The sequence below is a fragment of the Balaenoptera acutorostrata genome, chromosome 2 (genome assembly GCF_949987535.1).
Source record: "Balaenoptera acutorostrata chromosome 2, mBalAcu1.1, whole genome shotgun sequence".
Classification (NCBI taxonomy): Eukaryota; Metazoa; Chordata; class Mammalia; order Artiodactyla; family Balaenopteridae; genus Balaenoptera; species Balaenoptera acutorostrata.
In genome coordinates, this window is record NC_080065.1 from 131,593,728 (window position 1) to 131,613,247 (window position 19,520).

At 41.8% G+C, this 19,520-nt stretch overlaps 1 protein-coding gene across 5 annotated transcripts in view; it reads right to left on the reverse strand.

The window, feature by feature from the left end:
• Nucleotides 1-3,816: 3,816 nt before the first annotated feature.
• Nucleotides 3,817-19,520, reverse strand: part of PPP2R2B (protein phosphatase 2 regulatory subunit Bbeta) — a 462,603-nt gene continuing 446,899 nt past the window's right edge. For 4 of the 5 annotated variants that reach the window (XM_007194185.2, XM_007194186.2, XM_057540770.1 and 1 more), the window contains 2 exons: nt 7,151-7,242; nt 3,817-4,531 (listed from right to left, as the gene is read on the reverse strand). In XM_007194185.2, the coding sequence (XP_007194247.1) occupies nt 4,252-4,531; nt 7,151-7,242 (372 nt within the window). In that variant the 3' untranslated portion in view covers nt 3,817-4,251. The remainder of the gene's footprint in view (nt 4,532-7,150; nt 7,243-19,520) is intronic. The other variant, XM_057540771.1, reaches the window with a different exon arrangement.

A 19,520-nucleotide genomic window follows, 5' to 3' on the forward strand; every position in this document is an offset into this window, starting at 1 on the left:
CTCTGGCTTTAGAGTTGGAGACTTGGTTCTACCACTTACTGGCTATGTGCTCTTGGCTATGTTGAAAACTTGAGTCTCTTTCCCCATCTGCAGAATGGGAATAACACTGGCATGTATCTCATGGGGTTAAGGGAAGGAGAAATGAGAAATCACCCATATGTCCTCCGTGAACATTGTTGCTGTTGTTATTTGGTGGTGCTTTAAGCTTATCGAAGCGGTTATAAGTAAATGAGTTTCTTGTGTCCCTCACAGTCATTCCATGAGTGAGGGCGGACGGCTTTCTGACCCCTTTACAGGCAATGTGACTGATGTAGGCACTGAGCAGCTTGCCTAAGCTCCTCACTTAGTGGCAGAGCCAGAAGCAGTGTCCACATTTCCTGTACCCTAGATCCATGTTCTTTCCATTGACCAGGCAAGTCATTCCCACAGCAAGTGGCTCCTGAGACTTGACTTAGAAGTACAGGGGGAAGAGGCAAGTTAAGGTATGACAGAGGCCCAGAGTGTGAACGGGGGTTTGCTGTGTCTTGGGGGGTAGTGTTTAAAACACACCAGCCTCATCTGCGCATGGCCATGATGGAAGAGGACAAATTAGGAATGGTTCCTTCGTTCAGTCTGTGGACAATAGTGTCCCCACAAAACTTTGTTATTAGGCCTACTAGGGCCTTCTTGAGCCCTGGAGGCAGCCAGCAGAGGGGCTGAAAAAAGAATGGGGCCCAGTGTCGGGGGGTAGGAGGGAAGCTTTGGGTAGTTACTCTGCAGGTTTGAAGGAAGAGAAATGGTCTCCCACGTTGTCAGCGATGAAGCGTTAGAGGGTCTAACTTTTATTATAATGGACCCTGGAGGTTCAAAAGAAATACCTTGGAGACAGCTGACTTACTTCATCGGGTCACTGAGCTAAAAGAATGGTAGCTTCATCTTTGTTCCACCTGACAATTGTTCCGCCTTCCACATGCTGGTTGCCTAATGCATGTTGATATGGTTGAGTTCATTACAAGGCCACTGAGCGGTTCAGAGATGCTCCCCCACCCCCAAGAGTAAAGGCAGGAGCCAGAGATTAAAGAGTTAAGAAGCATGTTGGCTCCTGTTGCCCATTCACCTATGGACATCCCACTGCGGCATGGTGCCTTGTGTCTTCCTTCTCTGTTTCTTCCAGCTCACCTTCGTCCTCTGGAGGTGAAAGCATGGATGTCTGCCAACGTTGAGCTTTTGAACTGCTTGTTAAAATGTCAGGAATGGACTGTTGCATTAGGATGATTTTAATCAAAGCCCGGGAAGCTGCAGCTCCCGTTTCCCAGAAGTCAACAGACATCCTCCAGTATAACCTGAGGGCCGGTACCAAGCAGCAGGCCTTGTGGGGTAAATTTAAGGTAGGGCAGGGTTCTGAGAGCACAACAAACCATCGAAAAGGAGGCAAGTCAGCTTTCACATAGCTTTGAGTGTCAGCTGGAAAAGGGACTGACTTCTAGGTGCCACCAACTAAGAAAATCACCAGCCCTGGGGCGGAAGGAGATGGCAAGTGTAAATACCTAGTTCTGTACCTGGCGCAGAGCAGGTCATTGCTGAAGCATGGTGGTGGGGATTGTTGCCGAGGCCTGACCTCTCTAGGGCCTTCTCCTCCTGTTTCCATTTAGGAGTCTTCGATGTTTGCTCTGGTGCATCCTCTGTTCAGGGGGAAGGGGAGGATGGCGGCCCTCTGCTCTTAGCTCTGACGTCTTTTGCAAGTTCCTCCCACGCTGTAGATCTCAGACTGTACACCTATGTGGTGAGGGTATTGGATTAGTGTTGGGGCTTTGAGATGGAGGCCACAGATAGGCTATAGGGGGGCCTGTGAACCCCTTAAAGCCATGACCAAAATTGTTCATGTATGTGCTCTGGGGAGCACTCTTGACTCCAATCTGTGAAGAACCGTTGTCTATGGCAAGTCTCTGATGGCTCCAAAGGCTTAAATGTTCTGTGGCATCAGAACTCAGTGTCCCGAAGTTTGGTAAGCATGTGCCCTGGAGTTCACAAAATGCCTGTAGGTGGTGAATGGGTACATGTCTGTTACATTAATGGTTATGTGATCATTTTAATGTTAGAACAAAACATGAAAACTGACATTTCATGAATATTCTTTGTGTGGAGGAGGCTAAGTCTTGCTTTTAGAAAAGGTGACTTAAATAAATGTGAAATGAGTAACAGTACAGAGGTGGGTCGATGCTTAAGTCTGAGGAACAATGATCTGTCCTGTCAACTGGTACAGACAGAGGGGCTGAGTCTTGGGGAAGCAGAGAAAAGGCCGTGAAGAAGTTGATGGTCAACTCAGGACAGGAACCGTTTGGTCCTTCTACCTATCCTGATACAACAGTTCTCTGTGAGTTGGACAAGTTTCTGATGCTCTCTTGGTCTCCTCTGAGAACATTGTCTCCCTCAGGCCAGGAATCCTGCCCCAAGAGTTTCCACTGGGGCTTTCATTGCAGGAAAGATAAACATGGAGAAGAAAGGCATGCCTTCATCCACATGCTTCCTCAATTTTGAGATGTATTTGTTCATATTTTAATGTTTCTGAAATTGAGCCGCATCTTACAAAATTGTTCATTTAAGTAGTTATTTCCTTGCCAAAAAGCTGTTATTAAATGGATAGTAGCTTAGAATTGAAAGATGGTTCTTTCACTATTTTTCCCTCTTCCAAAACAAATTACATTTGAACGTTGGGACTTCTAATAAATATACAAAGCGAAAGAAAATTTCTCTTTAAAAGGAAAATTCTCATGTCAAGCCATTTCACTAAATGCAAGTCTGGGGAAATGAGTCACGGTGACAGGAATGGAGACACTTGAGCCCAGGCCCGGCTTTGAGTACCTCCCACCTCCTCCCTGAGCCTCCGTTTCAAATTTCTCTGTCTTTTGAATTCATTTAGTCTCTCTCCCAGAGGTGCGTCACAGGAGACCTTCTGGAAGTTATACGTCTGAATCCTCAAACGGGGGTGGGCGGGGAGGAAGGATGAACCAGCCTCCCCAGTTTCAAGCAGACTTGACTTTGATGTCAAAGCTTCTCGATTCCCCCATATTCCATTTTTGTAGGAGGAGAACCCTCTGGTCTGTTTTTCTAGATGGTGAGCTTAGGGTGGATTAGAAGCACTTGGTTAGCCTTTACAAAGCAGCATTTTTTATTGGCCATTTTTGTTCTAGCTACAGTGGAGATTGATGGATTGTTACTGTTGGTTACAAAACCCAGGAAGAGGGGAGGGGGCTGCTTTGGAGACCCACTTTCTCGGGGAGCCAGGGCTGGTGCCATGGCCTCCAACTTACTGTTGCGTTTAGAATGCCAGCTAATAACCAACCAGGGCTCGGCCTTTAGAAAGACGTCAATGGAATAAATAAGCTGGAAAAGGTTGAAGGGAAAAAGCCAAGGAACATGTAAGTAGAGGATTATATGGAGCCATTTAAAATAACAAAAAGCAAGAGTAACAAAGCAGCAGATGGAATCTGGCCGCACATGGCCTTGCCAAGCTAACTCTGAGAGGCGAAGTGTTCTCTTTCTGTCCCCTGAAGCACTCATGGTGTTTCCTAGCCAAATTCTCAGGCTGTTTCTATGGCGCTTACAAGAAAAGAATAGAGCGGTGCCGATGTGGCCCTTTTCCCTTCCCGTTCTGCATCCTCTTTGCAGCCTTGTGAAATAAATCTCTGGTTCAAATGAAATTGTGAAAAAGAAGAAAATGGAAAATGGAAAATGGAAAAAAAAAAAGTGCTGTAGGGGCAGGAGATGCTGACAACTGGTTCTGATTTTTCACAAAACAAGGAGAATTTCTCTAAGAGTAGAGTAAACGCTGTTTATTTTTCGTTGAATTTTTTTTCAATCAATCATCATCAAATGGAGTTGCTTAATTAAAAAAAAAAGTATCTCTTTCTTTTCTCTTTAAATACTACAGACAACCTCATTTTATCTCAGCAGACACCTAGAAACAAAACACTGGACCCACCAGAGAAAACGGGGCAATAAAAGCATCAGAAATTCAAGTCAGCTATGGAAGAATTACTGTTAGCTGGCAGCTCTCAATTCTAAACAGAAGTGTCCCAGAACCTGTTGGGTTTGACAAAAGTTTCTTAGAACTGGGGATTTGGGAAGGTTGGACTCCGTGGACTTCTATTCCATTTGTTTCCTGCAGAGGGAAATTAGAGTCGATGCATCAAATGAACACCCAAAGAAACATTTAAAAACGTGTTTGACTAGTATTCAGTATGTGAGATTATTAAGTAATCACTTGTCCTCCTAGTTAACCTTGTCCTGGAATATATATAGGTTATTTGTAGCCGCCACTGCTATAATATTTTCTGAAGGATGCCAAGCTGTATGCAAGATCTTTTTGCTAAAGTCCAGACTGTCGACACTGATCTCGTCTTTTCTCCGCTTGCCCCCCACGCACACTTTGCGCGGTTTTAAGATAGCTCGGGGTTTGCTGTTTTCCCTCGAAGCCTCAAGGGTCACATCGCGCTTGGTGTTTCGGTCAAACATCCTGAAGAAGTTGTTGTAGGAGCCCGTCATGATGACACTGCAAGGCAGAGAGGAAAAAGGCAGTGACTGAGTGCTACAGACAAAGGCTTTCTAGAGCAAACGACACCACAATGTGGCCAGCTTACGGCACACGAGAAACAAACAAGAGACCAAAAACTGCAACAGGCTTTGTAGTGTGACTGTTGAGTTTCTTTGGAATCACTGATAGCAACAAACTCTCTGGCTGGGTGAAGGATCGTGATAACCCTCCTTGTTATTTACCAAGAGATTCCTTTTGGTTCTTGGGCTCCATAAACGAGTCCAGGGGTTTTAATGATCCCAGCCCACCTCCCTCACATCAGGATTCGGAGGCTGGAGTGAAGTTATGAGAGTAGGAATACTGAAAACAACCGTCATTGTACTGTGTACACGTAAAGCACGGTTACAGTAGGAGGGACTCTGTGTCGCCCGACCGCTAAGGCTTTCTTGCATCAGCACCGCAGGAGGGATGCTGGCAGCACAGCACACATGCCAGCATGTTTCCTCCCCCTGCTAAGAACTAGATCTAAATTCAGCCTTTTCCAAAAAATGAGGTGCCATCCTGCTCTCACTCGGGAAGGGAGTAAACAAAAATTCAATTTTGAAAGGATGCAGGATAAGGAAATAAGCCTTTGAGGGGACTGACCGATGGTGTCTACCTTTCTACAAGAGTTATCCAGTCTCAGGCATATCTACAATTGATTTAAGAGAGCAGTGAATGCCAGAGCCTTCCAGAAGCAATGGATTGACTCTTTAACGGTGACAGTTTGGACAAGATGACAGGCTGAGGGAAAGATATCAAGTAGCGTCCCATTATGGCTGCCCCCTGGAGAGGTGGGCGTGGCCTTGTTTGTGGGTGAGGCTCTGAGTGGCCGGTTAGGATGGGAGAACACAGCGTCTCATCTGGGGTTGGAGAAAGGTGAAGGAAAACCGACAGGATTGGGCTACAGCCGAGGGGCTGAGTTTTTGGGTACTTTGTTAGCTGTCCAAGAAATTAACCAAGGGTTAGATTTTGTTATGCTGGCCCAGGAAACTGATGCTGTGAAATGTGTGTTTCTGTCATAGAGCGAGCTCTTATTACCTCATCAATCAGGCAGGGTGCTGAGTGCTTTACCCCAGACTTCATTTACTCTTCCTTCATCCCATGTAAGGGATTTACACAGGAGGAAAAGTGAGTGACTTGTACAGTGTCACACATCTAAGAAGTAGCCAAGTCAGGTCTCCAGCCCACATCTGCCGGACTCCGGGGCACAAGCATTCAGCCACTTGGCCTCACTGCTTCCCATGCACTGACCTTTGCTTCCCTCACCATGACCCGACTTGTTTTTAAACAGTAAGAGAAAGTCTTTTCTGGGAAAATAATCTCAACCTTATCTGGACCAAGAATAACATTTTCTCAGTTACGGAAAGAAATTGTAATGCGGTGGAAAGCATGTTGATTTTAGGATTCAAACTCTTCCTCTTGTCTCTACTGCTTACTAGTTCATGAGCTTGGGCAGATTACTTTATCTGGCTGAGCCTCAGTTTCCTCAACTGGAAAATGGGGATGGTGAAAACAATCTTGATGGACTGTGGTCGGGATTAAAAAACATGATGTGTGTGAAAGTACCTAGTAAGTACAGTCTTTGAATCTTGGTTAAGATAGCAGGGAAACTGGAACAATAACAACCACAAATATTACAAAAAGCCCTATTCTTAATAAACAATGAAAAAATGATAGCTGTAAATGAAAAGAAATAAAATAATAGGGCTGGGCTAGCTTCTTTTCCCCTCGAGGGCCTTTGTTAATATGTCACAGTTGCTCTGCCCTCTGCCCTCTACCAACTGGGCAGTGTGACATGCGTACTCTGCCACGTGGTGATTCCTTCCAGGCCTGCTAAGTGGAAGGCTGATTTTGGATCACTGACAAAAAAAAACCCAACAAGGGTCATAGAGAGAGAGCCTGTGCTCACTAAGAGCTCGACTCTCTGAGTGCTTTGCCGTGATAGAATTTCCCTGCTTCCAAGCACTACTGCTGGTGCCGCCTTCATTGGGGAACAGTCCCTGGTAGCCTGTGCTTACTTCTCCTGGAAATCAGAGAGTCATCTGTAATATATGTCAAACCAAAAAGAAACTATGGGGAGGTAATAGGAAGTACTGTTGAAATCAAAGGCCTTAAAACAGTCATAAATCACTTTCAGGACATATGATAAATGAGGCCGAGTAGAATTCGGTTAATGAACCTCCAGGGCCTTTGGCCAGGTCTATACTGGCAGCTTCAAGGAATAATTTTCCATGTAGAAAGCACACTCTGCAGTCATCTGAACTATTCATGCTGGAAATTTGCTGGTGGAGCTTCATTTTAGGCATGTTGACCCAGCTCTGGGAGTGTCTTGTGTGTACAAGGTAGGATTTTCTTGAGCTTAAGTGGTCACCTGAGCCAGTCCTGAAAGAGGAGTCAAGGGTCTCACTCATCCCTCCCTCCTTTCCAGGCCTGCCTCAAGGATCATCCAGTGGTCCACACGGTGTGTCTCTGCCAGGCCTCGGGGCCGATTTTGATCTCCCTTTGGTTGCACCCCGCTTAGGATACACAGCCCAGGGCCTTCACAAGGAGAGGGACCACCTTTGGAAAGTTCCCAGCCACAAAGACCTTTCTTACCTGTCTGACCCATTCCACACACATTCAAATTTATCAAAAATGCAGTCATTTTCGTAGAGGGAGCACAGCTTGCTGCGGAGGTAGTCGTGAACCTGGTTGGGGGGGAGGACACATTAAGAGGGTGTTATTATTTTTAAAAATGATTTCTCTGTGTGAAGCTCCTCTTTGGATGTGAGCTGTTAATTCTTTCAGTGTAAATGTGGCTTGAATCAGATGGTCTCAGATCTGAACCCAGGTGTGGCCCGTTTCAGCCTTGGGACATTAAGATGGGTTAGTGAGCTGCTTACATGGCTAGTGTGGATTAAACAAGCTTGCGTACATAGATAGCGGCAGAGAGCAGGGCCCATTAAGCGGGAGATTCCCATTTTCTAAGCTGATTTAGAGGACCCCGTTCATTCCGCCTTTTATTCGACAAATATTTATCGAATGCCTGCTATGTGGTTGGGAGAGACCCGTGAACAGAATATCCCTGGGGTGCTTTCCTCCTAGTGTTGGGGAAGAGATGGTATAACCAAGTAAATATATAAGATATTTTAGATGGTGATAAAAATATAGAGAAAAAAACATGGAAAAAGGGAGTGGGAGTATTATTTTATACAGGGTGAGTAGTCAAGGGTTCACCTGAGAAGGTGGCATTGGAGCAGAAGCCTGAAGGAAATGAATGCACCTCAGTGGTCTCTGGGGGAAAGGCTTTCCAAGCATGGGGAACAGCAAATGCAAAGGCCCAGAGGCAGGAGTCCTGGAGGCAGTGGGGTGGAGGCCTCAGCGTGTGCTGACCAGCTCCCGTAGGCCCCTTACTCTGAGTGATGTGAACAGACTTCACAGGAAGGATCCTGAGCCTGCTGTGTCGTGACAGAGTGTAAGCCTGCAGGGCCAAAGGCAGGGAGGCTAGGTAGAACCTGGGTGATTGATAGATGACGGCTTGGACCAGAGCAGGCAGTGGTGGGAGGTGGTCGGATTCTCGACGTGTTTGGAAGGAGAGCTGATGATAGGACTTGGGGATGGATCCACTGTGAAGTGTGGAGAGGAAAACAGGAGTCAAAGAGGGCTCCTGCATCTTTCTCTTGAGCAAGTGGAAAGATGGAGTTGCCGTGTTCATTTCTGGGATCTACAATTTGGAGATGTCTATGCAAAGGGAGCTCATCCAGTAGACTCTGATGTGATGTGCATGGTGCAGCCCCGGAGTATGCAGCAGTTTTCTCCTGTTTCTATTTTTCAGTGAAATAAGAAGCAAGGTTATCAGCTGAGAGTGAGGAAGGGGAGGGGGTGCTTGGGAAACAGTGCAGGGTTTCTGGAAGGCGCTGAGGGCCGCTTGAAGCTGTTGGATGTGAATTTTAAATGCATCTGGTCAGCATGGTTGGGTGTGTTTCTCCAGCTGCATTCAGCATCTCAGGTGAAGATGGCAAATAGGCAGAGGATTAGGGCTTGGAGGGCAGTAATCTGGGTGCAATTTTGAATTCTTCCTGAGCTCTGTCATAGGGACTGGTAATTATAACAGATACATAATATGCCAGCTTGTTATTATTAGCCAGGCGCTTTAGCCATAGAATCTTATTTCATCTCTAACATCATCTTAGGATGTAGGTGTTGTCATTCTCTTCGCTTTAACAGAGGATGAAGTACCGGGTAGGACACCATTTGTCCGAGATCACACAGTAAAGGAAATGACAGAATGGGAGGTGAACCCGGGATCTGGGTTCTGGAGCACACACACACACACACTCTTGCCTTCTCTAGCAATCTACTTCCCACTGGCTCTGCCTCATTGGCCTCGCCTTACATGGGGTCTCAGTCCTAGACAGGAGCTGTGATAAGGAACTGAGGTGAGGCCAAGAGGGAGCTAAAATTGGGTGAAGGCAGAGGGACGTTATGAAAAGCACTGTTTGACTTTGTTTCGATGGACACTGATGGTTCACTCTCCCTTTTCCTGCAGCCTGGGCCCCTCTCCTCCCTTGACCCCAGAGTTCTGTTGGAGGCTGAGCTCAGAGGCTCAGCTGTGTGCTTAGCACTGGGCAGAGGAATGAGGTCAGATTCATTCCTTGTTCCATTAGATGTTCTGGGTATTTGAAAAGCTCTCTGAGTTATTTGGACAGTGTAAGGATTTCTAAGTCTGCAAATTAATTTCCTCCACCTTTACTCTCTTGTTCCCAAACAAACAGTTCTGGGCCTTGTCAGGGTATTTGCTTCAGTGCTGTAGTGACAAGAGAATCCATCTGCAGCTGGGCTTTTGGCTTTGTTAGGTAATGGTATGTAAGGGCGAGGCTTGTGTCTTGAGCTTGGGAACTCTGCTATAAATTAAATCATTGTCCTTGCCTCCCTCCACCTTTTGTGCATATTGGAAGTGGCTCAGATCTGATCTGGAAGGCGATTTTGTTTGTAGGGCCATTTCTGCTTGTTGAAGATCTCTAGTTATCATTAAGAATCCTTGAGCAAAGCAGAACAGAGTCCTGGGACAAAGAGAGAGCTGATTCCAGGTCTTGACAAACTTTTTCTATCAAGGCCCAGATAGTAAATAATTATACTTCGTGGGCCATATAGCAACCACCCAACTCTACCCTTGTCATGCAAAAGCAGCTATAATAATACATAAACAAATGAGTGGGAGTTGTGTTCCAATAAAATTTTATTTACAAAGATAGGTGGCAGACAGGATTGGCCTCTGAGTCATGGTTTGCCTAACCCTGGTCTTGACTATAATTCCCCCTCTCCCAAATCAGCACAGACTATTTCCTTGGAAGAAAGTGATGGTGGAGGTAAGGGCATAAATTGGGGGTTGAACTTTTCTTCTGATGGTTGGAGGACCCTGACCTCAAGAATCCATCTCTTGTCTAAAAAGCAAGCCTGATTCTTGCCTTTTCTTGATTTTATCATTGACTTGCTTCCAAGTTCTGTGTAATAGAGGAAGAAGAGGAAGAGGAGTGGGGCTTCTGAGGGGGAAGGATGTCAAGATGGAATTAGTGCAGTAGGCAATGGGAGCCAAATTTATTATCCTCGTACTTACTCCAGATCTCCTACTTTTTGGAGGAAAAAGACAGGCAAAATAGATCTTATTTTCAGTCTTATCTCCCCCTACTGCTTCCTCGTATCTGTTATGGAGCACTTTTTTTTTCATTATTTTCCTGAGACTTTTTATTTATTTATTTATTTGATGCACCTTTTTTTTTAAAGTTTAGCTGATTTAAAATGTTGTGTTAATTTCAGGTGTATAGCAAAGTGATTCCGTTATACACACATATATGTATAATTTTTTTTCAGATTCTTTTCCTGTATAGGTTATTACGTGGTATTGAGTAGAGTTCCCTGTGCTATACAGTAGGTCCGTGCTGGTTATCTATCTTATATATAGTACTGTGTGTATATGTCAATCCCAAACTCTCAATCCATCCCTCCCCCACTCCCTCTCCCCCTTAGCAACCACAGGTCTGTTCTCTGGAGTCTGTTTCTGTTTTGTAGATAAGTTCACTTGTGTCATATTTTAGATTCCCCACATAAGTGATATCATATGATATTTGTCTTTCTCTTTCTGACTTACTTCACTTAGTATGATAATCTCTAGGTCCATCCATGTTGCTGCAAATGGCATTATTTCATTCTTTTTTAGGCTTATTGATATTCCATTATATATATGTATCACATCTTCTTTATCCATTCATCATCGACAGATGATGGACATTTAGGTCACTTCCATGTCTTGGCTATTGTAAATAGTGCTGCGGTGAACACTGGGGTGCACGTATCTTTTCATATTACGGTTTTCTCTGGATATATTCCCGAGAGTGGGATTGATTGATAGATCATACGGTAACTCTATTTTTAGTTTTTTAAGGAACCTTCAGACTGTTCTCCATAGTGGCTGTACCTGTTTACATTCCTACCAACAGTATGGAGCAGTTCTGGGAAGTTCCTGACTACCTCCAACTGAGGGCCTCTACAGGAAAAGATGATCTATTATACTATGAAGGTATGTTGCACATATATTCTGTTGTAAAAAAAAAATCTTAGGCAGAGAAGATGGACTTTTTTCCATCAGAGGAGAGAAAAAGGTAAGATAGAGACATGAGAAACAAACAGAGCAGAGTAAGGGAAAACTTAAGACTCATGGTCCTATTTGATGTGTCTCTCTTCATGTTGCAAATGTTGTTTCTATGCTATGTTCCTATGAGCTTGGGGATGGCCTTCTTGACACTAAGCTGAGTCTCCCAACACAGTGGTTCTCAAATCATGTACTTGTGGGAGCCTGCTACTGTAAGCTGATGGACCACTGTGAGGCCTAGTACGATTAAACTCTGTTGGTTTGTTCTTCTATTTCAGGGGTTGACAAACTTTTCCTGTAAAGGATTGGACAGTAAATATTTTAGGCTTTGTGAGCCATACGGTTTCTGTCACGACGACCCAACTCTGCCGTCGTGGCATGAAAACAGCCATAGATAATCGGTAAATGATCAGGTGTGGCTGTATTTCAATAAAACTGCTTTTACAAAAACAGATGGGGGGCTGGATTTGGCTCCACAGGTCACAGTTTGTCAACCCCTGTTCTATAGGAAAACGTGAACATAGCTCATCATACTTACTTAAGTCTACAGCTTCTTAATCCTAGAAACATGCTTGAGATCTGTTGATGGATGTATGAAGATACAAAAGAGTATCACCTGTCTCCCTGCCCAGGGAAGGCAGTAGTAATTAATTGATGATGGAATTCCTTCCCACTGGACCAGTCCTTACAATTTTTTCAACAGTGTTCCAGACACTCACTCACTCAGTTTGTTTACCATCTTTGATATACTATATTACCATCTGATACGGTATATAAACGTAACTAAATTGCTTTGAAATATGTCATCTAAAATAAGTTAAATAATTTTTTGTAATATTTAATTTCAATAATGGGCTATGAGAGCTCTTTCTCAGTGTTCTACAAACATTTCTATGTCTACTACTAGGTAAACATGGTTTGAGAACCATGATCTTAAAATGCTGATGATTTGTGTGGACCAAAAACCACAGTTACAGAAAGACAGAGAAGATGAAAAGGCAGAGGGCTATGTACCAGATGAAGGAACAAGAAAAAGCCCCAGAAAAACAACTAAATGAAGTGGAGATAGGCAACCTTCCAGAAAAAGAATTCAGAATAATGATAGTGAAGATGATCCAGGACCTCGGAATAAGAATGGAGGCAAAGATTGAGAAGATGCAAGAAATGATTAACAAAGACCTAGAAGAATTAAAGAACAAACAAACAGAGATGACCAATACAATAACTGAAATGAAAACTACACTAGAAGGAATCAATAGCAGAATAACTGAGGCAGAAGAACGGATAAGTGACCTGGAAGACAGAATGGTGGAATTCACTGCTGCAGAACAGACTAAAGAAAAAAGAATGAAAAGATATGAAGACAGCCTAAGAGACCTCTGGGACAACATTAAACGCAACAACATTCGCATTATAGGGGTCCCAGAAGAAGAAGAGAGAGAGAAAGGACCAGAGAAAATATTTGAAGAGATTATAGTCGAAAACTTCCCTAACATGGGAAAGGAAATAGCCACCCAAGTCCAGGAAGCGCAGAGAGTCCCATACAGAATAAACCCAAGGAGAAACACGCCGAGACACATAGTTATCAAAGTGGCAAAAATTAAAGACAAAGAAAAATTACTGAAAGCAGCAAGGGAAAAACGACAAATAACATACAAGGGAACTCCCATAAGGTTAACAGCTGATTTCTCAGCAGAAACTCTGCAAGCCAGAAGGGAGTGGCATGATATACGTAAAGTGATGAAAGGGAAGAACCTACAACCAAGATTACTCTACCCAGCAAGGATCTCATTTAGATTTGATGGAGAAATCAAAAGCTTTACAGACAAGCAAAAGCTAAGAGAATTCAGCACCACCAAACCAGCTCTACAACAAATGCTAAAGGAACTTCTCTAAGTGGGAAACACAAGAGAAGAAAAGGACCTACAAAAACAAACCCAAAACAATTAAGAAAATGGTCATAGGAACATACATATCGATAATTACCTTAAACGTGAATGGATTAAATGCCCCAACCAAAAGACATCGACTGGCTGAATGGATACAAAAACAAGACCCATATGTATGCTGTCTACAAGAGACCCACTTCAGACCTAGGGACAGACACATACAGACTGAAAGTGAGGGGATGGAAAAAGATATTCCATGCAAATGGAAATCAAAAGAAAGCTGGAGTAGCTATACTCATATCAGATAAAATAGACTTTAAAATAAAGAATGTTACAAGAGACAAGGAAGGACACTACATAATGATCCAGGGATCAATCCAAGAAGAAGATATAACAATTATAAATATATATGCACCCAACATAGGAGCACCTCAATACATAAGGCAACTGCTAACAGCTATAAAAGAGGAAATCGACAGTAACACAATCATAGTGGGGGACTTTAACACCTCACTTACACCAATGGACAGATCATCCAAAATGAAAATAAATAAGGAAACAGAAGCTTTAAATGACACAATAGACCAGATAGATTTAATTGATATATATAGGACATTCCATCCAAAAACGGCAGATTACACGTTCTTCTCAAGTGCGCACGGAACATTCTCCAGGATAGATCACATCTTGGGTCACAAATCAAGCCTCAGTAAATTTAAGAAAATTGAAATCATATCAAGCATCTTTTCTGACCACAACGCTATGAGATTAGAAATGAATTACAGGGAAAAAAACGTAAAAAAGACAAACACATGGAGGCTAAACAATACGTTACTAAATAAGCAAGAGATCACTGAAGAAATCAAACAGGAAATAAAAAAATACCTAGAGACAAATGACAATGAAAACACGACGACCCAAAACCTATGGGATGCAGCAAAAGCGGTTCTAAGAGGGAAGTTTATAGCTATACAGGCCTACCTAAAGAAACAAGAAAAATCTCAAGTAAACAATCTAACCTTACACCTAAAGAAACTAGAGAAAGAAGAACAAACAAAACCCAAAGTTAGCAGAAGGAAAGAAATCATAAAGATCAGAGCAGAAATAAATGAAATAGAAACAAAGAAAACAATAGCAAAGATCAATAAAACTAAAAGTTGGTTCTTTGAGAAGATAAACAAAATTGATAAGCCATTAGCCAGACTCATCAAGAAAAAGAGGGAGAGGACTCAAATCAATAAAATCAGAAATGAAAAAGGAGAAGTTACAACAGACACCGCAGAAATACAAAACATCCTAAGAGACTACTACAAGCAACTTTATGCCAATAAAATGGACAACCTGGAAGAAATGGACAAACTCTTAGAAAGGTATAACCTTCCAAGACTGAATCAGGAAGAAACAGAAAATATGAACAGACCAATCACAAGTAATGAAATTGAAACTGTGATTAAAAATCTTCCAACAAACAAAAGTCCAGGACCAGATGGCTTCACAGGTGAATTCTATCAAACATTTAGAGAAGAGCTAACACCCATCCTTCTCAAACTCTTCCAAAAAATTGCAGAGGAAGGAACTCTCCCAAACTCATTCTATGAGGCCACCATCACCCTGATCCCAAAACCAGACAAAGACACTACAAAAAAAGAAAATTACAGACCAATATCACTGATGAATATAGATGCAAAAATCCTCAACAAAATACTAGCAAACAGAATCCAACAACACATTAAAAGGATCATACACCACAATCAAGTGGGATTTATCCCAGGGATGCAAGGATTCTTCAATATACGCAAATCAATCAATGTGATACACCATATTAACAAATTGAAGAAGAAAAACCATATGATCATCTCAATAGATGCAGAAAAAGCTTTTGACAAAATTCAACACCCATTTATGATAAAATCTCTCCAGAAAGTGGGCATAGAGGGAACCTACCTCAACATAATAAAGGCCATATATGACAAACCCACAGCAAACATCATTCTCAATGGTGAAAAACTGAAAGCATTTCCTCTAAGATCAGGAACGAGACAAGGATGTTCACTCTCACCACTATTATTCAACATAGTTCTGGAAGTCCTAGCCACGGCAATCAGAGAAGAAAAAGAAATGAAAGGAATACAAATTGGAAAAGAAGAAGTAAAACTGTCACTGTTTGCGGATGACATGATACTATACATAGAGAATCCTAAAACTGCCACCAGAAAACTGCTAGAGCTAATTAATGAATATGGTAAAGTTGCAGGTTACAAAATTAATGCACAGAAATCTCTTGCATTCCTATACACTAATGATGAAAAATCTGAAAGAGAAATTATGGAAACACTCCCATTTACCATTGCAACAAAAAGAATAAAATACCTGGGAATAAACCTACCTAGGGAGACAAAAGACCTGTATGCAGAAAACTATAAGACACTGATGAAAGAAATTAAAGATGATACCAACAGATGGAGAGATATACCATGTTCTTGGATTGGAAGAATCAACATTGTGAAAATGAGTATACTACCCAAAGCAATCTACAGATTCAATGCAATCCCTATCAAATTACCAATGGCATTTTTTACAGAGCTAGAACAAATCATCTTAAAATTTGTATGGAGACACAAAAGACCCCGAATAGCCAAAGCAGTCTTGAGGCAAAAAAATAGAGCTGGAGGAATCAGACTCCCTGACTTCAGACTATACTACAAAGCTACAGTAATCAAGACAATATGGTACTGGCACAAAAACAGAAACATAGATCAATGGAACAAGATAGAAAGCCCAGAGATTAACCCACGCACCTATGGTCAACTAATCTATGACAAAGGAGGCAAAGATATACAATGGAGAAAAGACAGTCTCTTCAATAGGTGGTGCTGGGAAAACTGGACAGCTACATGTAAAAGAATGAAATTAGAATACTCCCTAACACCATACACAAAAATAAACTCGAAATGGATTAGAGACCTAAATATAAGACTGGCCACTATAAAACTCTTAGAGGAAAACATAGGAAGAACACTCTTTGACATAAATCACAGCAAGATCTTTTTTGATCCACCTCCTAGAGTAATGGAAATAAAAACAAAAATAAACAAGTGGGACCTAATGAAACTTCAAAGCTTTTGCACAGCAAAGGAAACCATAAACAAGACGAAAAGACAACCCTCAGAATGGGAGAAAATATTTGCAAATGAATCAACGGACAAAGGATTAATCTCCAAAATATATAAACAGCTCATTCAGCTCAGTATCAAAGAAACAAACACCCCAATCCAAAAATGGGCAGAAGACCTAAATAGACATTTCTCCAAAGAAGACATACAGACGGCCACGAAGCACATGAAAAGATGCTCAACATCACTAATTATTAGAGAAATGCAAATCAAAACTACAATGAGGTATCACCTCACTCCTGTTAGAATGGGCATCATCAGAAAATCTACAAACAACAAATGCTGGAGAGGGTGTGGAGAAAAGGGAACCCTCTTGCACTGTTGGTGGGAATGTAAATTGATACAGCCACTATGGAGAACAATATGGAAGTTCCTTAAAAAACTAAAAATAGAATTACCATATGACCCAGCAATCCCACTACTGGGCATATACCCAGAGAAAACCGTAATTCAAAAAGACACATGCACCCGAATGTTCATTGCAGCACTATTTACAATAGCCAGGTCATGGAAGCAACCTAAATGCCCATCAACAGACGAATGGATAAAGAAGAAGTGGTACATATATACAATGGAATATTACTCAGCCATAAAAAGGAACGAAATTGAGTCATTTGTTGAGACGTGGATGGATCTAGAGACTGTCATACAGAGTGAAGTAAGTCAGAAAGAGAAAAACAAATACCGTATATTAATGCATGTATGTGGAACCTAGAAAAATGGTACAGATGAGCCAGTTTACAGGGCAGAAGTTGAGACACAGATGTAGAGAATGGACATATGGACACCAAGGGGGGAAAACTGCGGTGGGGTGGGGATGGTGGTGTGCTGAATTGGGCGATTGGGATTGACATGTATACACTGATGTGTATAAAACTGATGCCTAATAAGAACCTGCAGTATAAAAAAACAAACAAAACAACTAATACTGAACTTTCATTGGGTTATTTGTATGGAAATATGTTAATATAAATGTTTCAGACATTACATGAAATTTCTAAAAATCTTATATTTGTATTTGTATGGAAATATGTATGGAAATATGTTAATATAAATGTTTCAGACATTACATGAAATTTCTAAAAATCTTGTATTTGTATGGAAATATGTATGGAAATATGTTAATATAAATGTTTCAGACATTACATGAAATTTCTAAAAATCTTATATTTGTATTTGTATGGAAATATGTATGGAAATATGTTAATATAAATGTTTCAGACATTACAGGAAACTTCTAAAAATCTTATATGTTCTGGTATAATGTTATAAGTAACAAGCCTAGTTATTACTTTAAAATGTATATCTCAGAAATAACTAATTTTCTTGTCAACTGCATTATTATGAACTTTCATCAAATCTTTAACCATGGTCATTTTTAAGTCTTTTGTCATTTACAGACAGTTCTGGGTGTACTCTGATGATTTTGCAAATATGTTCCTATAAAAGGGTTTCATCTTCAAGAAATTCATGGAAAAGACTCTGACAAGTACAGGTTTCTGGTAACTGACTGTACTGCTGAACTGAATGAATAAGCATTTTCAGAACTCTAATGAAAAACTGATGAACTCATAAAAGTGCTAACAAAAGATCAAGATGAAAAAAAAAATTAATTACATGGGACTGAGTGAACTGATGAGGATGAGTATAATTTTTGTGACTTGCTGTCTGAATTAAAAAAAATAAAAAATCCCACAAGGACTCAGAGGCAAAGAATATACAAATCAATTTTCACTGCAAAGTAAAGGAGCTGTTACAGTGGAGGATTACTGGACTGAATGTCAATATTATGACATAGTATGAGTGTGTTTCATGTTTCGTAATTGCAATCATTGTTGCTTTTGTTGTGGTCATCCATGTACAATGCTTGGTGTCAGTCTATTTATCTCTTGTAAAAATAAAAAAAAAAATGCTGATGATTTCATGTCACAGCTAGTTAGCTTTGTTCTAAAAGTCTTTCCCTAAAATAGAAGTAGTAATTGCTCTCCCCACTGTGTAGCCTAATCTACTTTTCTCTAAGCGTGGCTCTCCAGCGGGCCACACCCCTGTCAATATCACCCCCCTAAGGTTCTAGTTCCCACTGCCATCTCTTTCGTACTAAGGGATGTAACACCAGATGGTTTGACTGCGCAGCTGGAAGGGGACACTCCTGTTTGCTCTAGCCCTGTGCTGAAGATGAGGGCTGTGAGCGGGAGCCTGAGGGCAGCATGTGGGGGACAATGAGAACGCAAACACACAGGGGTAACCAAACTACCTCGACCACATCTGTGGTCTTGAATTCTGGCCCCCAAACCTTTTTACAGCATCACAGTCAGCCATCAAAGTCCTCAGTGTCCTCAACCTCCTCTCTCAACGTTTCCTGCTTCTCCTGAGGCCACTCACGTGGCGGCTGGACTTCTGCCCTCATGTGCCAAGGTGGGTGGGCTCCGTGCTGCTCAGGACAATCATTCCTGTCTCGGGTCCTCAGCTCCTTCCAAGTCATGCCATCCAACATGACTTCCTGCTACCCATCCTTCTTACAGGCATTGACAGTTCTCAGCCCCTCTACCCCATTCCTGGAAGCCACTCTAGCGCCTCAATCTCTCTTCCATCGCCATCCCTGCCATCATTCTTAGCGATTCGAATACTCTGGACTCACTCTCGGTTACTTGGCCTCATCATTTTCAGTGCGTTTTGTCCTTTGCTTTCTGGGTCATATTATGAGCCTTTTCATTACTGTAACTGTATTTGTTGAATAAGTATCACTCTATTGCTACTTCCTATCATTTTAGTTCATGCCCTTTAGTATCTTGATTCTATCAATTCTTCATTCCCCTTCTTACCTACCTTAGATTCAGCCAACCATCATTCCAATCAATCAATCACTCCCTTAATAGATACCTTCAACAAACTTGCTTTTCTCCCTCCTTCCATTGTACTTCCTTGGCAAAACCCCATCACTGGTTAAAACTAACTTTCTGCTCTTCCTTACCTGTATCAAGCAGGTGAATGTGGCTGGGAAAAAACACACAATCACACAGATTAATCTCACTTTAAATCAATAATATAAACCTCAAGTGGATCCCTGAGCAACCCTACCATACTGCCCTAGTCAATTCACTCTCTTAGATGAGTTTTACACATTTCCTTCTCACTCAGCTAATGACCTTGCTTCTTATTTTACTGGAAAATAGAAGCAATAAGAAGAAATCATCTGTATGTTCCCATCACAAAATTGACAAACCTACTGCATCTGTAGCTATTTACTCTTTTCTCTTTCCTTTGATGGATGACTT